General features: G+C 41.7%; 1 protein-coding gene across 3 annotated transcripts in view; it reads right to left on the bottom strand.

Moving 5' to 3' along the window:
• Nucleotides 1-17,782, bottom strand: part of Dpys (dihydropyrimidinase) — a 76,355-nt gene extending 58,573 nt beyond the window's left edge. For all 3 annotated transcript variants that reach the window (XM_047565579.1, XM_047565589.1, XM_047565594.1), the window contains exons 1-3: nucleotides 17,429-17,782; nucleotides 3,287-3,445; nucleotides 920-1,099 (exon numbers count right to left, since the gene is read on the bottom strand). In XM_047565579.1, coding sequence (XP_047421535.1) covers nucleotides 920-1,099; nucleotides 3,287-3,445; nucleotides 17,429-17,692 — 603 coding nt within the window. In that variant the 5' untranslated portion in view covers nucleotides 17,693-17,782. The remainder of the gene's footprint in view (nucleotides 1-919; nucleotides 1,100-3,286; nucleotides 3,446-17,428) is intronic.
• Between the last annotated feature and the right edge of the window lie 3,498 nt (nucleotides 17,783-21,280).

Genomic DNA, 21,280 nt, shown 5'->3' with positions numbered 1-21,280 from the left:
GAAGTGACTCATTATAATGTATTGTGTGATTAGTTTCATTTTATTTTTTACTGAATCATAGTCTTCGTTGTCTCCCTAACCCAACCCACTAAATGATGTTGGACCAGTTATTTCTTGACTCCAAAATTTTATTTCTTCCTCACAAAAAAAAAGGCAAAAAGTCAAGACGTAAAGTGGTAAAATGACTCACTTATGTCACGTAGCCAGGAAATGGAGGAGTCAAATTTAAACCCTGGTTCTGTTTGATTTTACAGCTCATGCCCTCTTCTCATTATTCCTACTGCCTCCTGGCCACTGAGCCTCAATCTCACTCACTGTAATGGGAGCTGAGCCTGGGGAGAAAAAAATATTCTGCTAATATAAAGGGTAAGAGACAGCTCTTTAAATCTTGCAGATAGTGTACCCTTTGGGCATTAATAATGGAACTAACATGAGAAATAAATATCATCCAGATTCCTCCAGAGCACATTTTAATTCCCAGTTTCTGAAAAGAGTAGAGTTTTAAAAAGCTATCTAATACACTGCTTAAGTCATCAGATTACACCCATGCTGTCCATGCTTTAGAATTGGAACCCTGCAGCCCAAGCTACTAATAAAACAAAAAATAAAAAACACAAAACCAGTACTAAGGGACACAGGGAAACCTACTTACATATTTATAATAGCACATGGTTGGTATCTAATACAGGTAGCTGTTTTGAAAAAGGGAAGTCCTCATAGAAGTATGCACACCAGCTGAATAAAACTCAGCACAGGGGCTCAAGTAACCAGGTCAAGTAATTGTGAGTCACAGAAAATCTGTCTCTGTCCTGTCCTGTGTCCTCCACTGCAGCGAATGAGTTTACTTCTTACGTAATCATCTTCACCTAAGTTATGGCTGCTTTTATTTCTGTAGAAGGGTTGGAATACAAATGCTTACCTCTGCAATTAAGTCTCCATTTTCTGCATGGACCTGAGCAACTGCACCGATTTCCTTGCACTGAGAGAAGGCTGCATACAGCTCCTTGTCTCCCACCATGTACAAATCTCTATAGGCCATAAACATCTTGAAAGAATTGACACCTTTGTCTCTGGCAAGGACTTTCATTTCTTCTTTAACCTAACAAGGGAACAACAACAACAACATTGCACCCTTGAATAGTTTCAACATTCTTCAAAAAATTACATTCAGGAAATAAAGAAGTAAAATAAGGAGAACAGTTAAGTTCCAGGAATGTGCAGTGAGTCCTTGATCTTTCTCCCACCTGATGCACTATTTCTTCTGATGAATTGCTGCTGTTCTGATATTTTAGATCATGAAAAAGTTAATAGTGTTCCCCAAAGTACTTCATTTCTATACTTGGTATAAATTCTCTGCATCTATCTCCCAGTCTGAGGAAATTATTCTGGAAGATTAGGAGGAAGTCATGTGGCCACTATGAGGAGCAATCACGGATCTAGAAGGACTTGAAGCTTAAGTGAGGTCAAGTCTAAAGCCATAGGATGAGTTCTCAAAGGGAGGAAGGAGAAGATGTACACAGAAGGTGTAGATGATATGGAAGTGGAAGATAATCATCCTGTCATCCATGTGCATGGAAAGTCCCATTCTACTGTTCTCAGGCAAAGAGGTTTAAGCTTCACTCCTCCAAAAGTGGTACACGAATCAGCAGCATCTGCATTACCTTGCTAGAAATGCAAGGTCTCAGGATCACCCAATCCTGCACTACTGTTATGGGTTGACTTGTGTGCCCCCCAAATTCATATGTTGAATCCCAACTCCTTATTTGGAAAGAGGGTGATTGCAGATGTTAGTTAAGATGAAGTCATTAGCATGAACACTAATCCCATATGATTGGTGGCCTTAAAAACAGGAAACAGACACAGACTTGCACATAGGGACAACACACTGTGAAGATGGAGGCAGAGACTGCGGTGAAGCTTCCTCACAAGCAACACGGAAGACTGCAGTGAGCTACGAGACCCAGGAGAAAGGCCTGGAACAGAGCCTCCCTCAGAGTCCTCAGAAGGGACCAACCTGGCTGACAGCTGGATCCTGGACTTCCCTCCTCTGGAAGGGAAGATGTACATTTCTGTTGTTTAAGTCATTCTGTTTGTGAAGCTTGGTTATAGCAAGTGAACAGAACCTGAATTTTAACAACAGTTTATCCCTCTGCATATTAAAGTATGAGGAGTCTGATAAGGGCAAACACTATCATCTCTGCTCCATCTTATAAAATAAGAACTGGAGGGAGGAAAGAAGGAAGGATGTGCCTTACAGGCATAAAAGAGAAAAAATGCATCATTTAGAAAGGAATTTTGGAGAAAAATCAACTTTAGCTGTGGACTATAAACCTTGCTATCATGTTTGTTGAACTATCTGTTAAAGATAGATTACTTGTTTTATATTAACTTGGGATCTGAAGCCCAGTTTGGGGGAAGAGGTGGGGGCCTGAGTTACTCAGATAATGTTGTTATTATGGTGAACTTTTCAGACAAAAAGATACCTGATGAAGTCTAATGCAGAAAAACAAGTTGGGATTTAAATCCCTGTTAAAAGTTTCTTTCAAGGCACACACACAAATGGATGAGGCAAAACCACCATATTTTAGCAGCTCTCAAAACTGTCTTTCCTGTCTGAATCTTGCTACCATTTCTGCCATGGCCTAAGCCATGAGTGGGTATGGAAGATTGGTTAGACTTTATTGTGAATGGCTGCCAGGGGTGGCATCAGTAGAGCAGTACAGGAAGGGCCTGGGTCAGGAAACAGCAGGGAGAGGGCTGGGAAATGGCCCCAGTCTGCTCCTCCTCTCTCAACAAGGTGTCAAGAGAGGGACGGGAGGCATCTGATTTGAAGGAATTCTAAAAATAGAATTTCCTTAACTTTTTTTCCAGAAGCTAAGTACTTTAAATTGAAGCTCTAATCAGTGGGAAAATACTGTCTATAAATGATTCTGGGAATGTTGAAGTTGAGAAAAAGAGAAATCAGTACTTTACAAATTATATTTAAAATATTTATAATTCATGGATTAAATATTAGGAGAAGCTGCGTGAATGAGCATAAAGGATTTATCTTAGTGGCTTTATACGTTTTTTATTTTAGTTTTTTAAATTAATAATTCTTCACAGAATTCAGAATTTTAAAGGTACCCAAGAGTGTGTAATGGAAAATCTTCCCTCAATTCTCCAGCCACCCTGGAAGCAGCCGACACCAGTAGATTCTTGCCTTTTGACACTACCTGTTTCTTTCTCTTGTGCGCACCAAGGAGAAGGGGACCAAGTGGAACAAATTGGCACCCAGGTGCCTCACCTGGTCACTCCACCACGTCACAGCCACATGGAGGCTGTAGTCACAGCAGACTTTGGGGTCAGCCCAGCTCCGCCAGGTCTCGAAGGCCTCAAGGAGGGAGCCACCTTTCTGAGGGATGGCAAAATCAATGATCATGGTGGTACCTCCTGCCAGAGCAGCCTGGAATCACAAGAGGGTTTCGACAAGTTAGCCATCAATTTCTAGTTAAGTCATTTATCACCTTGAGCAATGTGTATTTGCAAGCACTTGGGGAAATGTGATGGGTCCAAGAAATTGTACAGAGAGGCTGCCTATTTAAAAGACCCGGAGGGACATGGGTAGACGGCCCATAAATTAAAGTTTGAAAGGTATAAACTGCTGGCATCGCTTCTGCAAAAGGAATGACAAAGCTGATAAGGTGAAAGCGGCCTTGACTGGAAGCAAACAGTGAGGACTGTAAAGAAGAGCCAAAGTGGAAAAGTGAGAGAGAGTCAGACTTTTTTTCCCCGAAGAAACCATATTCACTACAGTAAAATTCCATTTTATTAAGATCCATGTTGGTGAATTGTACCTCCAACTGCCCTATGACCCAAACAGGATCCTGGGTAACTGACAGGGTTCTTTCCTCTCCCTCCCCCGCAAAAAAACACCAGGTAATGCCTTTATTTTTCTTTGACTTACTTCTGTCCCTTCTATCCATTTCCACCACTCTGGTTAGTTCTGATCCCTCTCATCTCTCACCTAAACCATTTGAACAGCCTTGATTGGTCTTTATCTCTCCAGTTCTGCTTCCCTCCTCTCCCAAGCCCTCACTGCAGAGGGATACCTCCAAAGCACGAATTGGCCACTTGACTTCAAAGGGTAAGAGGGAGGGGGGATGGCCAGAGGTTAGTCAACTGGGACAAAGTTACAGTTAGACAGGAGGACTCAGTTCTGGCACTCTATCGCATGGCAGGTGACCACAGTTAACAAGAACGTATGGTAGGTTTCAACACAGCTTGAAGAGAAAAGTTTGAATGTTCTCATCAAAAAGAAAGGATAAAAGTCAGAGGTGATAAATATGGTAGTTACTCTGATCTGATCATTATACAATGTATATACGTACAGCACATCATACCCCATAAATACATAGTTACTTTGTGTCAATTGAAAATAGAACAAGAATTAAAAAACCTGGATGCTTCTGGAATAAAGTTGAATCTTCTTAACGTGGTCTGTAAGTCCCTGCATTCTATCTCAATTCTCAATATACCTCCTGGCATACTATATTACATTACATTACATTACAACTAATTTAAAAACTGTTACTAAATCAAATGCCTCAGACTAATTATTTAAATTGATTTCATTTAAACTACAACCACAGGGTGGTTAATGTTCTTTTAATTGTTGTACTCAAACAATGCAGGTGAAGAAAATAAACACAGACAGGGAGGAACGATAGCACTGTGATTTAGGGCAAGGCCCCAGGAGGCTCTCTGGCTCTAGAGCACAAAGCTCGGATTCAACACTTATTAGCTGAGCAATTTCTTAACCTCTGTGTGCCTTTGATTCCTCATCTGCACAGTGAGGACAATAATTGCACCTAACCCATAGGCCTGTTAGGAGGATTCAAACTGGGGTTTTGTATATTAAGTGCTTGGACAGAGTTTGACTCATGCAAGGGCTTTGTAAGCTTCAGTTCATGGTGTATCATGAGTTTTGCACCCTTCTCTCAGAATTAGCACTTTCTCCACTTTTCCTACATCATCTCATCTCCAGAAACATGGTAATATGGCAATAGAGGAAGGCAATGCCACCAGCCTCTCCCTCAAGTCCTCCAACCATACCCTTGTCACCCACCCCACACCACCCTTCAGATGCACCAAATGTTCCCAGGCCCTGCCTAGTATGCCAGCTCTAGTCTACCTCCTTTTTCTTCCTTACTTCAATAGATTTTTATGTTTCCTTAAGTCACTTGGCTCTCCTTCAATTCTTTTGCCTTGTAGAAAACTTGCTTGTTGTACAGGATTATATACTTTGTCGCTGCCTTTATATAACATGAACTTGTCCATGCAAAGCAATGTATATTTGCATTTCCCAAGAAATCCCTATTGGTATAATGATAGTACTATAAAAATATTCTTAGGTTGTGTTTTTATTTGGATACCGAATGCTCTTCTCGCCTCTTCCTTCCTTCTCAAAGTGTCTTCCCAATACAACACAAACAACCCTTGAGAATGAGGGACATTTTTTAATAGAACATACTGTTAGAAGAAAGTACTTTTCTAGGTCTACTGAACCGAAATCAAGTTTACGAAACATATTCTTTCCCTTTGAAAAGTTTACCACATGTGAGACGTGGAGAAACTAGACACAGTCATTCCTCAGTATCCATGGGAATTTGGTACCAGGATCCCTCAGGACACCCAAATCTGTGGATGTTCAACTATCTTATAAAAATGGCATAGTGTTTGTATGAAATCTATTCACAGCCCTCTGTATATTTAAAATCATCTCTATATTACTTATCTACCCCTCAGGGCATAGAGGCTACGTAAATAGTTGTTATACTATATTGTTTAGGGACTACTGACTAGAAAAAAGATGCAATTTAAAAATTTTTTCAATCCATGGTTTGGTTAAATTCACAGATGTAGAACCCACAGATGCAGAAGGCCAACATGCTACTGGTGGGAATCTAAAATGATGCAGCCATTTTGGAAAATAGTCCTGAGTTCCTTAGAAAATTAAATAGAGTTACCATGTGACCTAGCAATTCTACACCTAGGCATATATCCAAGAGAAGTGAAAACATGTCCCCACAAAAACATGTACACATATATTCAAGACATCATTTTCCATTATAGCCAAAGAGCAGAAACAATTCAACCATCCATTATTATGGATTGAATCTGGAATGTCCACTAAAAACTCATGTGTAGATGGCTTGGTCCCCAGTGCAACAGTGTCCAGAGGTGGGGTTTTTGAGAAGTGATTAAATCTTGAGGGTTCTAACCTTATCAATGGATTAATCGATTTTATGAATTAATAATTTGAATCAACTACTGGGAAGAGGTGGAACCTGTATGTAAGTTGGGCAAGATTGGAGGTTGGAACTAGGTCACAGGGGTGTGCCTTAGAAACTATGTCTTGTCCCTGACCCCTCCACTCTACTTCCCAGCTTCCATTAGCTGATCAGTATTCTGTCATGATGTTCTGTCTTACCTCAGGTCCCTAGCAATGGGTTCAGTTGATCATGGACTAAAACCTCAAAACTGTCACCTAAAATAAATTTTCTACCTCTAAGTTGTTTATGTCAGGCATTTTGGCATATGAATATGATTAACATTCATCAGTTGATGAATTCATACAATGTAATAGGATTTGGCATTAAAAAGGAATAAAGTACTATATATAAAAGGAATAAAGGACTATATTTGGCCTAAAAAGGAATAAAATCCAATAGAGTCAAATCCACAGAGATGGCAAGCAGAATGATGGTTGCCTGGTGTTTGCTGGAGGGGATGGGGAGAGGAGAGGGTGATAGCTAAAGGGTAAGGTAGGGTTTTGCAGAGGCAGGTGAGAGGAGGGTGATAAAAAGTCCTAAAACTCATTATGGTGAGGGCTGCTATTATGGTTTGCATATTAATTCTCTCCCAAATGCTCATGTGTCGAAAGCTTGATCCCTTAAGCAGCTGCGCTCAGAGGTGCAGCCTCTGGAAGGTGATTGGATCAGTAGGACCATAACTTCATCAATAGACTACTCCACTGATAGGTTCAGAATTTAATGGGCTAGTAGGAAGTGGTGTGAACTTAGGAGATTGGGCCTGGTTGGAGGAACCAGGTCCTTAGGGGTACACCCTTGAAGGCTATATCTTGTCCCTGGACCCCACTCCTTTCTCTCCTTTTTCTCTGCTCCCTGGTTGCCATGAGGTGAGCACATTTGCTCCACCATACCCTCCCCACCATGCTGTTCTGTCTCATCACAGGCCAGAAATGATGGAGTCAAGTGACAATGAACTGAAACATGTGAAACCATAAGGCAAAATTAATCTTTCCTCCTTTAAACTGTTTATCTCAGTTATTTTGTTACAGCAATGTAAAGCTAACACAGTGGCACAATATATGAAGAGCTGATATACTTGAAATGGCTGGATTTTATTTCATATAAATTATATTTTAATAAAATTATAATAAGTGTCTATCACATGTAGCCACTGCATGGAGTGAAGGATGCAGGGGGAGGGACACACAAATAATCAAAGATTCTGCTCTCGAGGTGTGTATAGTCCAGAGGGAAAGAGAAAGATAAGGAAAAATTATAATAAAATAATTCAATTGTATTAACAGCAAATCTACTTTTATAATTAATAGTCGTATAGAAAAGGCTAAAGGGAAGTAAAAATTACTAAACTCCCTAGAAGAGGTACAGAGAAAAGACAATAGGGAATTTAGAGGAGGGAAAGACTGACTCAGAGATCAGAGGAAGGTCAGATTTAAATAAAGAGTAGGACATACACATGGAAATTGCCAGTAATTATAACATCTAACCCATAGTGAGTGCTTGTCATGTGCCAGGAACTACTCTGATGTTTGGCACGTTTTAATCATCTCAACAGCTCTGCAGTGTTGTTAACCCCATTTTAGAGTGAAGGAAACTAAGCAGAGAACCATTAAAAAACTTGACCACAGTTTTGCGACTGGAGACAAAGGTGGAATTGGAATCAGGGTCATCAGCCTCCAAAGCCTGTGCTTCCAGGAAAGTGAATGCACAAGGGCAGGCTCAGAGGAAGTGACCCATGGAAAGAGGAGTCAGTAGTTCAGCAGAATGGGGCAGAATTAAGGTGAATAGGGACCATAAAAAATGATGGTGCCCAGAGGAGGAAGTCAGGGCAATGGTTTTTGGAGGGTCAAAGGGAGTCCAGTGAGACTTGATGGGGATGAATGAGAAGATGGCAGCTGAGTGGACAGAGAGGAAGCACCACCCACCATTTAGAAGAAGCACAAGTTAATAGTGGAGCATCCTGAGCATGAGATGCTGGAGCACTTGTCCACTCAGTGGATGCTGAAGAGCCATCAAAGACAAGAGAAGGAAGTGAGAGCAACCTTGTAGAGGATGCTGGAGGCTCCTGAAACTGGCTGAAACGTCCAGGAGAGAGACACGAGACACAGGAATGAGCCACAAAATCATGTCGGAACACAGCTACAGTTAGCACGAAAAAGAAACGGTGCTGAGTCAAGACAAACTATTACAGCATTGATTCCTGGGTGTTGTGATTATAAGTCAATTTAATTTTCCTCTAGTTAAATTTCATTTTCAGTATCTGCTAAATTTTCTGTAAGAGCATAATTTTTATAAGAGAAATACTTTACACAGGTGACATGAAGATATATATACCTATATTTGGTATGTAAGTTAAGAAGACAGAACTATTAATGATCTGAACTATTAATGATCTTCTTACTAGATCGAAGACGAGCTGGTCAAAGGGCTACCCTTGTAAGACTAAAGTAGACTGAAAGTCCTTGGACTACGGTTCCAAAGCTCTTGAATGAGGCTTGATCACAAATATTCCACTTTCCTAATTAACTAGGAGCAGGAAAGAGAAAAAAGAGTAGCAGTCACTTATCTTCTTTGTTCCTTCTTGTTCTGTTTCTCCTTCCCACCCGACCTCTCCTCCTCATCCCAGTCTGGGAATGAATTTAGAGTCACTGGGGAATGGGAGAGACAGTGAGTCTGAAGGTCTTTGCAGTCACTAGAGGAAACCTAATGGTTCTCTTTGTTTGCACTCCTGATTGACTTCTCTCCACTTTTATTTGTCTGTTAGCCAAACAAAATGCATTTACCTTTTCTAATCTTGGCTCATAAATCAATTCTCTCAGCTCCTAATTACTTTGGATGTTCTCCCTTGAAAAGCTTCCAATTTATCTCAAATCCTCTTTGGGAGGCTGGGGGCAGGGAAGCCTAAGATGTCTCCAGAACAAATGCAATGGAACTTAAATGGAGATAAACTCTGACCAGGAGTGGGCCATAATGTTACATAAGATCTTATTTAAGAATGCATTAGGTTGTAAATCATCATTGAAAATACCCCAAAGCATTTTCTTCCTTTTCATGGGGCTGCCAAATTATCATTTCTCAGCTCATCCTAAAACAAGTGACTTTGTTTTATCAAAATGAGTCACAGGACCTGATCCACCCAAGCAAAAGAAAAAAAAAACCCAATAGTCCAGCTGAGCCTTAGGGAGAAACGCTCGTTTCAGCTTTCTTGTAGTCATTATGATTTATGAAAACAGACTTCATAATCTCAATTTATGTTCCCAATCCAGAGCACATTCAGCTTTGTCATGATGTCCTGCACACTTCTGATTCAGCTTCTTGATTCCCCAAATTTGAAACATTGATCACACTATTATCCACCCAACCGTGCAAACTAGATACTTAAGAATCCACCTTGAAACTTAACTCTCTTCTTCCCTGAATTCTCAAGTCCAGTCCATCCACAAAGGCCTTCCAGGCCACCTCCTACCTACTCTGGGAGGCGCTCCTTCATTTCCCCAGACTGGACTAGCACAGAGGGGTGAAGAAATAGAAGGAAAAGGAAAAAGGAAAGAAAGAAAACCAGGAAGAGGGTGTGGTTACTGAGTAGGTGACCACTGTGGGCAGCTGGAGAGCTATCCTCCAGAGACAACATGAACTAAACTGCAAGGAAGGAGGCACCCTGCCCAGTGACACCTGCCATTTTGGAGCCATTCCTTGACTTCCTGTTGCTCTTAAGATGAAGAAAACACAACTGTCACACAGCCCAGAAGTCCCTGCGTGGTCTCAACCTGAGCTGTCTCCTCAGCTTTCTAAGTATTTGCCCTCTCCCAACTCACTCACTCTGCTCCAGCAACAGGGCCTTTTATTCAGTCCCTTTTCACCTCAGAGAGAGATGTCACTCATGTTCCTGATCCCTGCTCCCTTCTCTACCAAGTCTAGTGATCGATTCTTAAACCTGACAGTACATTACAATCAACTTGAGAATTTTCACTCTCTCACTGAAATTGATGTTGTTTTATCTCTGTATGCCCTGTGCCCAGTAGAGTGTCTCCCACATAAATATTCTCTGAATGTTTGAAGGAGAAAGGAAGGCAGGGGCCCATTGTCCCCACCCCAAAAGGATGCAATGGAATAATGATTGTTAACTTTTCTGGCAGCAAACTAGGAAAACTGTGTAGCTGCAGATTAGTGTGAAATGTCATTTCCCCCAAATATCACTGGCCCCACCCATGTAGTTTCCTAGATCCTCAAATAACAACGTTAATGTGAAATGCAGACTCTGAGCACATCTGAAGGCCGAATGCTCGGATTTGTCCAAAGCCCACCCCTAATCAGTGCTCACCTGGAACGCAAACAGACAAAATTACAGTCTATTTCCATTGCAATGCCTCGAAGAATTTCTGGGATGTAAACAAAGGTTGCATTTTGTTCTGTTTTAACTAATATTTTAGGTATTTACGTTTATGTGTGAACAACTCTTCCTCAAGGCTCAGGAATTCATGACTGTCACCATAACAGGCAATTTCCCTATTGGATGAAATGAAACTCAACTGAAAACTTGAAGGGTCCTCCCTCCATTTGTTACCGGACGTGTGAGAAGAAAGCTCAAAGAGGTGCTGAAGTGTAGGTGTTGGACAGCGGCCTAGTCTCACTTATCAGCCATCTAACCTGCTCAGAAACACAGCCGGGGGATGTAGGCCAGTATGATGGGGACCATGTGAAAGGGCAAATGACCTTTCTTCATCTGACCTAAGTCATTGACCTCAAGTGTTTACACAAAACTAGTCACAACCATCAAAGCTAAGTCTACAAGGCCTAAATCCTACTGCCTACAATTTATTACTTAGGCCCAAGTTAGAGACCATATACCTGTGGTCTATCTGCCACTGAGAATAAAGACCATGGTTTTCCTCTCTACAACCCCTGTGTCAACCACAATGCCCAGCATGTGGTGGATTTGCAATAAACATGTGTTGGCTGAATTAATGGAAACTAGTGATCAACTTGAAGAATCCTCCATCTGGGGTTATTTGATATTAGCTGGCAGTTAAGGATCCAAAATATATCCGATAGCATAAACTTTATTTTGAGTGGAAGAAATTTGAGAATAGGATTTCTTCTGTACTCCCATGTCTGCCATAAAGTAGAGCCTCCCAAAAGAACTCAATTATCATGGATACCCTCTGAGAGTTTTGTAATCAGGGAAGATCAACTTTTCACCACGAATTAGAAACCTGCACCACACCTAAATAGACGTTGTCACAAGACTGTCCTAGTTCCCATCTATTCCGCTAAAGGTCCATTTATCTTTCCTATTTGTTTTCCCATATGTGTACACTCCTCTCCCACTTACCCCAGTAAGAAGTAATTTCTTGTTGGGCATGGTGGCACATGCCTGTAATCCCAGCAACTTGAGAGACTGAGGCAGGAGGATTGTGAGTTCAAAACCAGCCTCAGCAACAGAGAGATGCTAAGCAACTCAGTAAGACCCTGCCTCTAAATGAAATATAAAACAGGGCTGGGGATGTGGCTCAGTGGTTACATACCCTTGAATTCAATCCCTGGTACCAAAAAAAAAAAAAAAAAAAAAAAAAGTAATTTATTTTATTTTCTTCTTTCCCTCTCCTTCCATTAAAATGGTATATAAGCCCCAAATGCTAGCCCACTTCTTGAGCCACATACATACAGGAATTTTTTTTAAAGGTCTTTTCTCTTGTCTGTCTTCTGTTGGTTTAATTTGTAGGTCCTCAGTCATGAAACACAAGAGGGAAAAGGAAAAGCTTTTCCTCCCTGAAAGTAGTACCATGGAAACCTTGATCCTAAAGTACCTTTGTGAGACATTGAAAACACTCCTGTGGAAACACAAATGAGGGAGAAAATATGAAGTAAAAAGCATGAAGTACTCAAGTATGAACATGGAAAGAAGACAAGTCCTAGATTCTGTTAAGTTTAGTGAAAAGATTCCTAACACATAACTCCCTCAATAGGGCTATAGCCTTATTAACATCTAGTGGTTTCAAATTAATCAAGATGTTTTTTCTTTCCTGTAAATATCCAAAGGTTAACTCTGTAATCATCAGCCACTGGGGAAAAACATACAATTACAAACCTTTAGAACTGAAAACTCTTGCAAACTATTAGCACAACATGAGCATTCAAAGCTCAGCTCACCAGTAATTTAAAAAAAATAATCTTCTAAAATCATTAAGAAGTTATGTTTTTCCTATTAAACTGGCATAGAATTTTTTTTAAATCAAATATTCATCAATGGGCAGGACACAGTGAAATGGGAATGACAAGGGAACATGAATGGCAGAGCAGTCTGAATGCACTGAACTCCTTTAAGATGTGTCTGACACTCGTTGGCCCAGGCATTTTATTCTGGGGGATGATGTGAAAGGTAATTACAAATATAAACAACGATGTTTGTCACAGCATTGCTACATACTGGCAAACAAAACAAAACCAAAAAACCTTAGAAGGTGCAGAATACCCGTAATGGAGAAGATGAGAGTAGAGCCATTAACAGTCTGAGAAACAGAAAGAAAAACAGGCCAGGCACTTGGAGAGAGGATACAATTGGTTTGCAACAGGCTAAGTCTGAGGAGCTCTGGGACACCCAGGTTGTGACATCAGAAGACAGGTGGAAACAGGCCTGATCAAGAGACACTGAGGTTAGAGAGAAAAATCTAAGACTCGGCCTCAGAGAGGATAATGGGGCCACAGAATCATGTTCTCTAATGACAAAATTTAAGGATAGGGGGAAATATTTGATGCACTTGACTGACTACAAACAATTTAGTAGAATGAAAAAATGTTTATATGTTCCTCCCCAACTAAAAAATCTGAAACAGGTAGCAAAAGGAAAAAGAAAAATCTAAAAGCAGGTAGCAAAATGGTCCAATTGTAAGTCATTTAAATGCTATTTTTCTTTATTCTCTTCTGTATTTTCCTTTTTTAAAAAAGCAGTTTATTCATTCATCTAGTGTATACTGAGTGACTACAATGTACCAGCATCTTATGGAGGGCTGGAGGTTAAGTATACATATATTTTTATACCTTTTAACAACATTTTAAAAACTGAGTTGTTTATCCAACCAATGCCTCATTTCACAGATAAGGAAAGGGTGACAATCCTGAGAGAGGAAGTGACTTGCCCGAGGTCATGGGGTCAGCCCACACAGCTCTCACTGCAGCTCTGGCAAATGGCAGAAAATGGGACTTCAGGGTTCTGAAGCACAGCTCTTCCACAAGGTGAGAAAGCTCTATAAATACAACCATAAATGTGTGCTTAATCACATGCCTTCTAAGTAATCACCTCCATGGCATTTTACCAAAAACTTCCAAAGCAAAGTATGGTTTCCTTTCTCAATAACTTTGAGAAATTTTTGACCTTCGCCAAAAAGACAAAAAAAAAAAAAAAAAAAAAAAAAAGAAAAGAAAAGAAAAAATTGTGCTGAATATTTTCCCAGTTTTTAAAAAACATGATCCTACTTCCAGCTACCAACTGTACCAGGTTTTTAATGGGAGTTCATCCACGCCATCTTGCATGGATATCTAAATACAAATGTAAGTATTTGAAAACTTGTTGAAATCTTTTTATTCACCTTCTTGTCATTGGACATAGCAAAATCAAAATCATAATTCCTTCAGGTTTATTGAATATTCACTGAATAAAAAATCTCATTGTCCTTCCCCCTCGGATATCAAATTATTAGAAGACCACTGTATACACTGTATACCTAGTATATAGCAACAAAATGAAATATGATTTCCTTAAAGCAGAACATTATTTCCATTAGTTACATCAGATAGAACGCTTTCATCTGTAATTAAGTAAGTCAATCATAGGCTTTAAATCAATCTCTGATATGAATTATATTTACAAAATATGTAACCTTTAGTTGACCTATGTTTTATTTTTTAAATTGGGACCCATCACAACAAGAGATCAATACATAGAACACCACAAACAGCCTCCCTTGTACATGTTGGCTATTATGAATGGTCAGCCTGGTAGACACAGAAAGCAAATAGCTGTCGGTCTAACCTTTTGGGGCCCATCTCCTGAAAGCATGATATATCATTTTTACTTTATGGCTTTCTGTACTTAAGGTACCCATTTCTGTACCCTTTGAGATGATGTGGCTACAAATGCAATTATAAATGCCATATGAATATAATACCTATGACATGAACTTATTTTGATGACTTAAACTGCCTGCAGCTTTGGAAAGGTGAAGGACTACTGTATTTCCTGAGGGTGACTCTGCTTTATTTTTGAGAAAAGCCATCTCCATTAGCATGCTACTTACACAGCTTGCTCATCCGTCACTTCCTTCTCTGACAGATCTGAGTATTAGATGTTTTTTTCAAAGGCATTGAGTCTAAAAGGTAAGAGCTCTAGTGACAAAATCAGGCAGTAATGGAATTTGAAGAGCCACTTGGACACTTATTAGGTGTATGACTAGACCTTAGCCAGGTAACTTGTTGCAATTTCCTTAGTTTTATAAAAAAAATAATGGCACCCAGGATTGTTGGAAGATGATGTACAACTTAGCACAGTGCCTAGTATGTAGCGAGTGCTTGCTAAATATTACTTAATATTTACTAAGAAGACATTTTTCAAGTTTCATATAAAATACAACCAGTATTTTCAAAAGGCTTCTTTGTCCCTAATTTCTCAAACCAGAGAATAACCAACATTGCCTTGGAAATCATTGTGAAGACCAGGAAAGAAGACAAAAGAACGCCAGGGTCCACTCACTCCAGAACTCAGGTAGCACTTCCGTGCTCCCGTGATCCACATTTGTCCCTGTGGTTCCCTGTAGGGAGCCTCATTGATTTCTGGGGGTGGAAGTTGTTATCTCCTGGATCCAGCCAACCAATTCTGATGTAGACTTTTGCAACTTAGCCTCTTGGTGGTACTTTTTAATATTCAACAGAAACTATGAACTTGCTAAGCCTTTGAACATTTCTCTGCTTGTATCATTTTTGACTTATTGTCTTAAACTCATTAAGAATATGTTTTTGTTTAGTGTTTTGATAGTCTTTAAGAACAGAAATACCTAGAGAATCAACTGGTGGATAAGACCTTTCACATATTGGCAACAGACTATAATATGCCACAGGTATATGCTTCAGGTAGAAACGACAAATCTCTCTATGCTATAAAAACCCAGAATATCCAAGGAACAGAAAAAGGACTGAGAACCACTCTCCAGGATCTTCATGCACATAGAGTCAGTCTTGAGAAAGGGAGGAAATGTCCCTCTCTCCTCTTTTTGGCTACTTCATCTGCAACCCTGAAGGGAGAGAGAAATGAAAGCTACTTCTCAGTGTAAGGACAGTGCTGCTAATGGCCTGACGATCGATGGTCAGTAACAGCAGCTCCCCACCTTGCAAAAGAGGGTGTTGGATGGAATACCCTGCTGTAACAAAGCATTTTGTTAGTGATGAGTCTTAGTGATAACTGGAAATGCCTGCGCCATAACTGAAAATAGAAGGTTACAAAACTTTACAGTTTTACACACACATATTCTCCTATACACATACACAATAGGATTTCAGTTATGTAAAATATAGCACATTGAAAAGCAAAAGGCCACATACACCCAAACGATGGTGACTGTTAAGGGCAACTACTCCATTAGTAATATTTTTCTTCTTTATATTTTTTCTAATTTTCTATGCTCATTAATTATTTAAAAACTGAACAAATTTATTTAAAATATAAAAATGAGTTCATCAAAATTCAACTTTTTTTTTTTTTTAGCAAAAGGGGAAAAAGAATATTTAAAACAAAGTTTGCCAGTTTTCAAAGCAGATTTGTCCTGCAAAGAAACTTTATTGACCAGATGATAAAGGTCAATAATAAGTAACTAGAAAGAAGCTTTCTAAATGTTGATTTGGGCAGCCCGCCCCAGATCCTTCTCTCTGGGTGGAATCACCTACCTTTCTTGTTCTGTTAAACATTCTGATCAATCATAAAGGACTGGGGAACTTGGAGCAGGGCAGGCACAAAGAGATTAAAATAGTTGAAAATGAGGACAGTAAACTAAATACTGATTCTTTAAAGTGGACTGAAAGACTGTGCACTTTAAACTTGGACCAAACAATCCTGATTTGGCATTCACATCAAGGTATGATCTTGGGGAAAACCTCACACACATTTCCAAGTGAAGAGCTTTGACTTAAAGAAATAAGTACATATTCAGTTTGGAAGGAACCATTTCTCTCAAGGCAGTCCAAAACTTGAGACTCCAGGATGCTGTGGGTTTGGCTTTAGCCCAAGTGCTCAGAGTGAAATTTTAGCTTCATGTTCCTGTAAAGCTACCTTGTTAATCTCCCGAAGTTATGAGGAAATATTTAAGGTTCTTTTCATTGTCCCCAACTTCTAGTCTTTCTGTCTAGAGAAATCCAAACTTCCCTTCACCTGGGAATATGGATCCGATTGCCCTCCTACACCATCAGTAACTAAGGCAGCAAGAATCAGGAGCTACACTGGGTGTCCCCAGGACCAGGCGGGTGGGAGAAAAGATGGGACTAGGTGTCTTGGTGTATGCTGGGAGAACATTCCTGGAATCTTTTCTCTTTCACACTCTGGTCAGGCCGTATTATTCCTAGTGGGGGTGAGTGTGGATGGGCGTCCTTCCTGCCCTAGCAAACAGCACCCGCCACACACTAACCTGAGACAAGGCAGGGGTCCTAAATGAATGGATTTTGCATTTAGTTTTGGCTGGGATGAAGGATGGGGAGAAATGGCTGGAAGGACCTATTTTTAAAAAGATACTATGGGTAGTACAGAAACTTTGTGGACTTCCACAGAACAGCAAGGGAAACCGGGGATTTGAGGAGATGGGGCGTAGAGAAATGAGGTAAGGACGGAGACTGCCTTAAACTTGTCCAGTTACCCAAAGAGAGGAGTGTCTGGCGCCTGGGTTGGCCTAGGCTGGGCTGATGCCCCTGAAACCCGGCGCTCAGAGGAAAGGGCTCCGCGCGGGGAATCTGCACGCCAGCTCGGCGCACGCGCGGGTCCCTGCGGCTCGCTCCTGCCACTGGGTCGCGGCTGCGCAGGCGGGGGCGGTCCTCTCCCCGGGGACAGCGCGCGAGGCCTGAGGGTTGAGCCGGGCAGGTACCTTGGTGCCCTGGTGGAAGTCGTCGACGGACAGTGAGCCCATGAAGGGGAACTGCATGTGCGTGTGCGTGTCGATGCCGCCGGGCAGGACCAGCTTGCCCGCCGCGTCGATGACGCGCAGCCCCGCGGGCGCGCCCCCGGGCGGCAGCAGGTCGCGGCCGAGCGCTCGCACCACGCCGTCCTCCACCAGCACGTCGGTCACTTGCGAGGAGTCATCGTTGACCACGCGACCCCCGCGGATGAGGAGTCGCGGCCGCGTGGCCATGGTGAGGGGCCCGCGAGGTCCTATCGCCCAGGGCTGCGCGAGGGGTGGCCTCGGTGAGAGAGGGTTGCCCTCCAGGAAGGTCCCCGGACGACTGCAAATCCTGAGCCCTTGGGGCGGGTTATGAAGTGGGCAAAGGTGCGGGCTCCACCCAAGGAAGGGCTGGGCTGGCGCCAAAGTCAGGGACAGAACAGGTCAGCACGGTCCCTACCCTCGCAGACCCACAAGCTGTCACCCTGAGTCTAGGTGTCCACCCGGGTTTCTATCTTGGAGTTTTAAAAGTGAGAGAAATTATATTTTCCTTCATAAGAAAAGGCGTTTGAGAAAAAAAGATCTCCACCGAGTCCCTCTCCTTCATGAGCCTGTCTGTACCCAAAGACCAACAGAGAGTGGGAAAGTGGGACAGCCAGCGTCCCAGCAGCAGCGACCAGAGCACCCACTTAGACGCACATCAGAACAGAACCCCTTGGTCTGGATTTCCTTTTGTCTATTCTTCAACTATATGAGGAACAAATTACACACAATGTCTGTGATTTTCAGTTCAGAGCGAAATGTTTTCTCTATTTGAAACCAAAATGACTTGTTCAACTGTTCTCTAGGTTTTATTGATATAACACATACCAGCAATTTTTTCTTGGCCAATAGCAGATATTGTAACTCTAAAGATCTAGGTTTATACTTCTGGTTTTTCTAGAAAACTGGCCGAAAGCTCTCCAAATAAATCTTTTATTTTTTTGCTTCCTCCATTTTTTCACTTACAAAACTAAGTAGTAGTTGCTCTTGCCCTCCAGATTTGCTTTGAGAAACAAATATGAGGTTGGACATGAAGGCATCTTAATCAGGCAGGAAGTGTCAGACTGAAGTGGGACGGAAGAAATAGGATAGGTAGAAAGGAGACCCACGAGGAAGGGAATGAAACAGAAGAAGCCCCTTGAACACCTTCACTTTTATTCCCTAACCCTGTTTTGCTCCAGGCCTAAATTCTAGTATTGTGAGTCCAGATGATTAATGTCTGCATTTGTTTCCAGTTTATGCAGCATATTTTAGTCAGACTAAATAAAGCCAATGAAAAATATTGTTAGAGACTTACAATATGGGTATATTCCAAACATTATGTATTGACTAGATGGCATCAAGGGATCCTGAAAGAATCAGACCACCGTGACCTGCCCTGTGCTCCGTGACTAGGAACCCACCAAGCTGAGGTCACCCACCCCACACTTCTCCTATTCACTATTTACAGTTTCCTTTAAAAAGAAGAGCCCAAGACCCCCGAAGCTTGTCTCAGTCCTGCACTGCTTCTCCCTTTGAGTACATAACCAGCTCTACTGCTTGCTTCCTGTAGAAATCTCCTTGCTTTCTTAAATAAATCTTTGTGCCCATTTTGATGCATCCTGAAATTCTTTCCTGTGGCATAAGTTGAGAACTTGCAGGACTGAGTGAGGTTCCCTTTCCCTTTCTGGGGTCCTCCACAGACCCTTTTCCAATGACAAAATTTCAAATTTACCTAACAGATACTAGCTTTGCAAAGACTACCTCTGGTGGGGGATTGGGTAGAGGGTCAAGTGATAACAACAGGCTCAGAGCCAATGGGGACACACATACACATTTCAATATGCAAAACAGAACATTCTATCTCTGAGAGAGAATGAAGGTAAAAGAAAGAGTTTAGAAGTAACAGGCAGTTTATTTCTGGCCTGGAGAAAATTAGTTATGGAAGAGTCATAAAGTGGTATTTGAACCCAAATATGAAGGATATGGATATGTAGAGGGGTGTGTGTGGAGAGGAAATGATGCTCCAGGTAGAGGGGACAGGTGGGTAAAAGCACAGAGGAGGGGAGGAGGGATGGCAAGTTTGGGAGTCTGCACTCCATGTGGGTAAGCTAGGAAGAAGAAAGCTAGATGGAACAGGGACCACCCTTTTACTTACATGGCATGAGGGAGGAAGAGGAGGCAGGGGAGGACCTGGGAGAGGAGACCAAGAGCACTGTGTGATGCAGAGTTCAAGAAAGTGACAGGATGATGTCCCACGGAAGGGTTGTTGGTTGTGATGGACATCTGCTGACTCAGCATATATTCTCATCCTTATTCTAATAGCAGTCACTGGTGGGAAGTCCCTCTCCTGCTTTCTTAGGAAACTTGCTTTCTTAGGTGGAAGAGAGGGGACTGCTGGCTGTGGAACTGAGCTGCTCACCCAGCTCTGCCTATCCCAGCAGGACATGCTTGTAACCAGTTATGGGTTCAGGGCTGGGCACGGGCTCCAAGAAGATTAATTATGTCCAGGGGGAGCAGATCCCAAGACTTTTGTTAGATAGAGAAGACAAGAGGCTTGTTCTTTGCAGCTGAACTCAAAGCCAGGAGGGGTGTATGAACAAGAGACTTCTGGGAGTCATCTAAACAACACAGGGGAACAGCCCTGGGTGAACAGAGCCAGCACAGAAAGCAGGAAGGAGCGATGGAGAGACACTGGGTTCTCACGACACTGAACTCTGAAAACCAACCCTACCCCTTCCCTAGACTTCCTTCTTTTTGCTTGAGCTGGTTTGCTTCTCCTGTTGCTTGCAAGAATCAACTGACAGAGACTGGGGAGATAGTTGGAGTTTAAAGATTAGATGTCACATGTGACCTGCAGATGGTATTTGCAATAGTAGAATTATTATTGCTAAATTTCCTCAAGCTCAGATTGTCCAAACCTCCAGATGATTAAAAATTAGAAAGCATCAATAATATAAAAGCTCCAATAGATTGGGCTGTCAAGCCAGGAACAAAAACCCAAGGAGGTTACACAGGTATTGTCAAGGGACCTTTGTACCAAGGTGAAAGAGGGTAATTGTGCACATAATTACCTATACACTGTCACTCCTATACACTGTTCAAGTCAGCACCACCCTGGGAAAGCAAGATTGGATGTCAGTGGCAAATCCGTTCTGAAATGGTCCAGATTAATGATTTCAAAGGTTTCTTTATCGTGGACATTTTATATCATGAAATGCCCAGCAAGGCAACACAGAATAAACTTCCCACATTTAATTAACTTCAACTTTTGTCAGAAAGGGGGCTCATGGGATGTCACCAAACTGGCAGAGGGGAAATATTTCATGATTCACTGGCAGTCATAGAAGAGAGAGGAGAGAACATTCCAGAGAGAAATTCTGGCTGGCAGAAAAGAAAGGGCGTTCCCGCTTTCTAACCAGCATTCCTGAACAACACTTCGAAAGGCACAAGGGTGATCTGGACAAACATGCTCAGCAGGAGAAGCCTGGCCTTAGAACATCCTCACTTCTGTCTTCTTTGTCCTATATCTGGACACTGAAGACCCTCAGAGGACAGTGATCAAGTATTACGGGGACATGGTGTTGGCACAGGGAGGAAGGCAAGAAGGAGGACCCCTGTTGTCTTGCACTCTTGCTGGGGAAGTATTCAGTTTGATTGACTTAACTACCCAGGCATGTCTGAGAACACATTCCTCCTCAGAGGAGTAATTTTGAAGGATTAGAAAGATTGTTGATGTTTAACTCAGAGAGACACATCTGCTTTGAAGTGTGGGTGACAGCAATCTGCAGGAAGAGCTTCCCAGACCTACCACAGGGA

This window comes from Sciurus carolinensis, chromosome 1, assembly GCF_902686445.1.
Source record: "Sciurus carolinensis chromosome 1, mSciCar1.2, whole genome shotgun sequence".
NCBI lineage: Eukaryota > Metazoa > Chordata > Mammalia > Rodentia > Sciuridae > Sciurus > Sciurus carolinensis.
Note: the sequence above shows the minus strand (reverse complement) of the source record. Positions and strands in the feature narration are given on the sequence as shown.